This window comes from Berghia stephanieae, chromosome 11 (genome assembly GCF_034508935.2).
Source record: "Berghia stephanieae isolate SIO BIC M18660-M18661 chromosome 11, UCSD_Bste_1.3, whole genome shotgun sequence".
NCBI classification, from domain to species: domain Eukaryota; kingdom Metazoa; phylum Mollusca; class Gastropoda; order Nudibranchia; family Aeolidiidae; genus Berghia; species Berghia stephanieae.
The window spans coordinates 37,419,895-37,427,394 of NC_088370.1; the positions used below are offsets into that span (position 1 = coordinate 37,419,895).

General features: G+C 33.9%; 1 protein-coding gene across 1 annotated transcript in view; it reads right to left on the minus strand.

Moving 5' to 3' along the window:
• The window catches only part of LOC144956842 (NPC intracellular cholesterol transporter 1-like), a 53,973-nt gene that overhangs the window by 8,765 nt on the left and 37,708 nt on the right, over nt 1-7,500 (minus strand). Inside the window, exons 17-21 of the mRNA XM_078887604.1 lie at nt 6,567-6,704; nt 5,243-5,332; nt 3,381-3,571; nt 1,642-1,754; nt 913-1,039 (exon numbers count right to left, since the gene is read on the minus strand). Coding sequence (XP_078743730.1) covers nt 913-1,039; nt 1,642-1,754; nt 3,381-3,571; nt 5,243-5,332; nt 6,567-6,704 — 659 coding nt within the window. The remainder of the gene's footprint in view (nt 1-912; nt 1,040-1,641; nt 1,755-3,380; nt 3,572-5,242; nt 5,333-6,566; nt 6,705-7,500) is intronic.

The following is a 7,500-nucleotide window of genomic DNA, read 5'->3' on the forward strand; positions in this document are numbered from 1 at the left end:
TCATGGTTCGGATAAGTAAGTAAGAAATGGAAGTCCTTGGTAGATGCCTTATGCATTCCATGGTTCCATAACTGTGTCCCCAAATGAGATATTCTGAACATTTAAACTGCATTTAACTCAAAAAGGATTTCTCTGCACCCAAGCACTAAAAAAAAAAAAAAAAAAGGAAACGAGATTTTATATAGTGCAATATCCAATAAACGTGCTCAAAGTGCTTTACAAAGGGTCCCTAGGCAACAGCAACACGAAACATGTAGAATGAGATTTGATGCATGTTAGGTAATATTGCAATTTTTTTCCAACAAACACAACGCTGTTAATAGCCAGCTACTCATTTTACACCTGAGTACAGTGAGAGAATGTGAGTAAAGAGTCTTTTCCAAGGACTCAACTATGCGCCACTCAGGGCAAGACTCAAACCCAGAACCTTCCGATCCGAAGGTGAGTGTCATATGATATAGCTGCACTATAACATCAGGTAATCAAATTGTTTCACCGTTGGGAATATTTTGTCCAAGTCGAGCCCACCACATATAACGCCAAATGACAAATGCATTCATTCCATTGGAGTGGCTATGTGGTCTACTGGTGTGACACTCGCTTTCGGATCGGAAGGTCCTGGGTTCGAGCCTCGCTCAGCGCGTAGTTGAGTCCTTGGAGAAGGCTCTTCACTCACATTCTCTCACCGTACTCAGGTGTAAAATGAGTACCTGGCTGTTAACAGCATTGTCTCTGTCTGAAAAAATTATAATATTGCCTAACAGGTATCATGTCCCGTCCCACATGTTAAATGTTGCTGTTGGCCAGGGACCCCTTGTAAAGCATTTTTGAGCACGTTTAGTGAATATTGTGCTACATAAAATCTCAATTTTTAATTTTTAAATAAAATCTCAATCCCATTGCTGTACTCACGCTTTGCCACAGTTAAAGTTGGGATTATCCTTCAAAAACCAGGGCAGGTACTTTTTAAACTGGTCGTTGACGGGACGACCGTCCTCCAGCCCCTGGATGTCACATGACGCACAGTCATCACCGCCATCTGGAAATGGGAGTCAAAAGTGTGAAGATAATGATGATGATGATGATAACACCGATAATAATAATAATGATGATGATGATAATAATGATCACGATGATGATAATAATAATAATAATAATAATAATAATAATGATGATGATGATGATGATAATAATAATAATAAATAATAATAATATAATAATAATAATAATAATAATAATAATAATAATAATAATATAATAATAATATATAATAATAATAATAATAATAATAATAATAATAATAATATAATATGATGATGATGATAATAATAACGATATATAATATAATAATAATAATAATAATAATAATAATAATAATAATAATAATAATAATAATAATAATAATAATAATAATAATAATGATGATGATGATGATGATGATGATGATGATGATGATGATGATGATGATAATAACAACAACATCACATCAACATTGCCGCCATCACTACTGACACTACCATCACGATCATCGTCACCACCACTACCACTTAGACCATAACCACCACCACCACAACCACTATGATCGTCATCTCCCCGCTTCATTATCATCATCCTTGGCCACATCTTTAAGTCACGACTTACAGGACGAAGGACAGAACGATCCATTGTTCTTAAAGTAACGACAGCAGCCGTAGCTGGTTGACCAAGCAAGGTAGTCGTCCAGCCAAGATGTCACAGGGTGGGCAAGATATGTCCTGGAAATATAAATACGGTCAGAGGATTTTACAGCTCTTGCAACACTTTAATTTACCCTGCTGGTACCAGTTTAATAATAATAATAATAATAATAATAATATATAATAATAATAATAATAATAATAATAATAATAATAATTAATAATAATAATAATAATTAATAATAATAATAACAATAATAATAGTAATACATTTTTTTTTAAAATAATAAATTGTTAAAAATAAAAAATAATAATAACTTTTTTTTTATTAACAACAACAATAATAATAATAATAATAACAATAATAATAATAATAGTAATAATAATAATAATAATAATAATAATAATAATAATAATAATAATAATAATAAATAATAATAATAATAATAATAATAGTAATAATAATAATAATAGTAAAAGCAATAATTAGCCCAGCAGTGTGGTCTTTGTCTAGTACCAGAAAGGTAACAAGTTTGACGACCTGCCACGCTGTGCGGCCTTGAGCAAGTCACCTCGCCCTAGCTTACTTTGGCGCGCTGCACTGATGATGACACCTGGCTTATTCCATGTCATCCTTTGGAATAGACCCTAGAGACAAATTTCCCTTTGGGGGACGAATAAGGGAAAATTTATCATTTTATTTTATAATTTGGTTTGTGATCAGCTGTAAATGCTTCTCGTGTAACTGTAATTAATGTGTTGTGTTGCAAGTGTGTTTATGTGGTGCGTGTGGATGTGGATGAGTGTGTGTGTGGTATTGGCGTGTTTGAGGCAGTGGGTGGTGGGAGAGGGTGGCTGTCAGTGTGTATTTTTCTCATTCGATATGGCAATTTTATTTGTATTGCGCCCAGAGCCTCCAACCAGGGGGATAGGATGCGCAATATAAATGGCATTATTATTATTATTAATATTCAGTGTCAGTGGTGACAAAAACGAAAAAAAAAAGAAAGAAAAAGGAGGAAAATTGTGAACGATTGCCCTTAAGCGTCATTTTACTGCACTTACCCCCACTTTTAGAGAATTGAGATGTTAAAGTATCATTGATACTCTAGCTAATTTGTGGAGAGCGGGGAAACTGTATCAATTCATCCCACCACACATCACGTCTCTCACGGCCAGTACATTTGATTGGAGGAAATTGGAATGGCAATTATTTTTAAAGGAGGGAATTCCTCCTCGAACTCCAAAATTGCTGATTTCCGCAGATCCAAGGAAAACCATCAGCACTGAATAATAATAAAGGTAATTCAAATTGCACTGTTTTTTTTTTTTTTGTTTGTCTTTCAAGTTTGTTTTTTTTAAGGGTTTTACAGCACTTTCGATACATGTACGTCATTTCAGCGCCGGTAAAAAGGAAGAAAATGGGGTAGTCCAAAAAGTTATAGATTTACAGATGAAAGCACACAAGAAAAATAAGAAAAGGGGAATGATTCAAATAGGAAACAGATGTAGATTCCAAGAGCACACTATCAGTGTTCTTAGTTTGAGATCACTTAGAAAACATATACAGAGGGATAGAAGACACAGGAAGTACCTCCCTACCCACTATGGGAGGTCAGGAACCCCACGTAGATATTGCACTTTCCGCTTCATTCCGCAGATTTTTAGTTTGTTTTTTAAAAACTAAATTCCAACTAGACTCACACATCAGGCCTGAGAGAGGCGTAGGAAATCTGACTCCCCAGAGATTCCTGAGAACATCCGGCCACGCTGCAGATGGTATTCTGACCCGCTAAGGACGAGTAGTTGTGTCCCTTCTTGACGACAAAGTAGACGGGGGGACCAACTGATAGGTAGGCTGATAAGTTGTTGAAGTAGCTCAATACGTAAGAGTCCTGGTGGAATAGAATGTAATTGGAAATATTATATCACTAAAGTGTCATATCAAAAAAAAAAAAAAAAAAAAAAAAAATTTTAAAGAAAAAGAAAAAAAAATGAATAAACAAATTAAAAAAAAAAAAAAAAATTTTAAAGAAAAAGAAAAAAAAATGAATAAACAAATTTAAAAAAAAAAAAAAAAAAAATTTTAAAGAAAAAGAAAAAAAAATGAATAAACAAATTAAAAAAAAAAAAAAAAAAAAAATTTTAAAGAAAAAGAAAAAAAAATGAATAAACAAATTAAAAAAAAAAAAAAAAAAAAAATTTTAAAGAAAAAGAAAAAAAAATGAATAAAACAAATTAAAAAAAAAAAAAAAAAAAAAATTTTAAAGAAAAAGAAAAAAAAATGAATAAACAAATTAAAAAAAAAAAAAAAAAAAAAATTTTAAAGAAAAAGAAAAAAAAATGAATAAACAAATTAAAAAAAAAAAAAAAAATTTTAAAGAAAAAGAAAAAAAAATGAATAAACAAATTAAAAAAAAAAAAAAAAAAAGCTGTTGCTTGGAGAGAAAAATGAGAATTACTAGATGCGTCAAAATTTCAAAGATTACAGAAATCTGTTTAAATTATCCCCTTTTATAACGGCACACTAAGATCGAAGGAATATAGATAATCCATCAAACAGGATGTCTGATGACAACAGGAATCACCCATGTTGTCACAGTGAGATCCCGTCGCATAGACATTCCATGAAGGAATATAGATAATCCATCAAACAGGATGTCTGATGTCAACAGGAATCACCCATGTTGTCACAGTGAGAAAATTTAGAGGTTAAAAATCTTGCCAAAGGATGAAAAAAAATGAAAGTGCCTGAAGCAGGGCTTGAACCTGGGACTTTCTTGATCACAGTACAATGCCATAACCACTCGGCCACTTCGCTTGGCAGAAGTCGATGGAAAATTGAACTAGATACAATTTTCAGGCCCCAGCCACAGAAACACCGACCCACCTTTTATGCAATAAAACGTGTTGAGAAACAGAAGGTATAGTACCATAGCATCTATTATTCGGGGGTCCTGAAAGCTCAGTTTGTAGGTACAGTCGATGTTTTAAAATCTTTAATGAAGCATATTAACTCTCGAAAGTTGTTGATAGAATTATTTGTTTTTGTTTTTAAGGGTTTTACGGCGATTGCAACACATTTAGGTATAGGGAACTGGGAACAAATAGGGATCAGACGTAGATTCCAAGAGCATACGACCAATGTACTTAGTTTGAGATCACCTATAAGTCTCATCCGGACACAAGCACAAAATCCAACAAAGAGGAATACACTCAAATGCTTACATTATACATTAAAAATAACAAATATAATAATACATAACAGAGAGATGATTTACAAGGTAAAAAATATCATCTCCCAAAACAATAATTATGCATTTAACTGTTTCCCTCCCAGCCAGGACTCTGACGAGGGCCAGGAAAAAAACAAGTAATCTCATTCCAAGACAAAGACAGAAAGCATGTTGGAAAACAGATATAAGGGGATAGAAGACACAGTACGTACCCCCCTGCCCACTATGGGAGGTCAGGAACCCCACCCAGTTCCTGATTCTAGACAGGCAGTAAGGAAATAAGCACTCACTGAATTCTCTCAATCGGATCATTGTGAGTATTTCATTTACCTTTGGCATGGAAAGCTTTTGATCCAGTCCGACTTCAATGTGAGGGACCATGGCGCAGCTCGCACAGAAATAACCCACAAACAAAATCATCTGGAAATGGAAACGCAAAGGAAATACGTCAAAAGTCAAATGTAACATCAAATGCTAACAATTGATAAAGCTCTCCTCCACTGATACTCAAAACTTCCTCAAGGCCACACAAAACAGTCAACAACAACAACACAACAAAAAATTGAATATTTAAATTTAAAATCTAAATGAATCCAAAATGAATTATTTTCACTCTTACAAATACGAGATTTCACTTTGAAATGCTTTCGAATTATTGTAATTCAGAAATTTCTCAATTTGGTCATTTCTGAGTAAAATAAAATCTTTACTATACAATTTTTATTTAAAAATTAAAAAAAAAATACAAAAAAATACAAAAAAAGAAAATAAAAAATAAAAATAAAAGAGAACTATCTGCAATTGTCCAAACTTGGGTCTCCAAACAATCTATCTAATTGGCAGGTCTGCAAACCGGACACATTCCAGTTGAAGAGAGAAGAGAAAACATTCCCAATAATCAGCGCCGACCCATCTCAACAGCCAGTTGAGGTAGTTGCGAATTTTTTGACATGGTTTTTATTTTTTCTCCATGCTTTGTCTGTGTCACTGTTTCATACAGACTTTTCCCACTATTTCTGTTACACCAACCAGTGCCTTCTCCCCGATTTGTCCATTTGTGTACAGTTCAGTTGTACAGCAAAGAATGAACTACTGTCTTAAAATGTCCATATTCATATGCCTTCAACCCCCAACTCTTGAAAAACAAACAAACATACAAACAAACGAAAAAATGGAATGGTGTAAATAAAACATCCGATTGAAAAGGACAAGCAATACAATCCATATAAAAATATTCCTTCTAAAAATGAAGACGACTCCCCAAACCCTGGAAGTATTTCGAACTCCATCTTCTTTTATTCCAGGTACCAAATTTTGAATTCAAGAAATGAAATGAGAAGGAAAGTACCAGAAGACAAAAGAGAATAAAAACTTCGCGGCGGAGATGGGGGCTCGAACCCTTGACCTTACTGGTACGACAACTCCGCAGGGTCGGGGAGATCGTGACTTTTACCATAGTCACGATCTCCTTGGCCAGACAGAGTTGTCGTACCAGTAAGGTCGCAGGTTCAAGCCCCCATCGCCGTTGAGTAGTTTTTATTCTCTGTTGTCTTCTGGCACTTTCCGACTCACTTCATCTCTTGTTATTATCAACATAAGTGCCTGCTCCACTCACTTTTCGGAATTAAAAAAACAACTTTGAATTGACACTCACCACAATAGGTCTTACATATTCCTTCATGATGAAATGTGCATAGTACTTCTTGACCAGCTTGTACAGCATACCTCCCTCTGTGCTACGCTTGGAATTCTGCCAGCTCTTTGTGCAACAACAGACATCTGACCGATTGGCCTGGTAAATTAAAAAAAATGAAAGATAGAAATAGTAATAATAATAATAATAATAATAATAATAATAATAATAATAATAATAATAATAATAATAATAATAATAATAATAATAATAATAATAATAATAAAAATAAAAGGGAATTGTAACATGAGGGGAGGGGAAGGAAATGGTGATAAGAAAAAAAGGGAGAAAGTTGTGAAGGATGCAGTGCTGTCAATTCATAATTCCCATAATTCCAGTATAACAGTGTTAAAAATAAGTATAGATAGTATGAGCTTGGCTAAGAAGCTCACAACATTACCATCCGGAAGTATAACGGACCAACACACAAACATATGTGTAACCATGAACTTTTATAGTCTGGCTAATACAATTTAGTGAGAATTACTCATAAACGTGGATGGCAAAAAAACAATAAAGACCAGAGTGACGTCAACTTCATTCTATCTATAAAAAAATCTTGAGGAAAAAACGGACGTTTTCAAATCTGCCAATGCCAATCAAAATGCATCGCTCTTCAATCCATGAATGTGTGGCTATGTGGTCTCGTGGTATGACATTCGCTTTCGGATCAGAAGGTCCTGGGTTCGAGCCTCGCTTGGCGTATAGTCGAGTAATTGGAAAAGGCTCTTTACTCGCATTCTCTCACTGTACTCAGGTGTAAAATTAGTTTCTTGGTCGTTTTGTGGATATTGCGCTATATAAAGCTCAATTTTATTATTTATTAATATTATTTCATGTTAAAAGCGTTGTCCGAAAAAAATTGTAATATCGCCTAACAGGCGTCGTGTCCAGT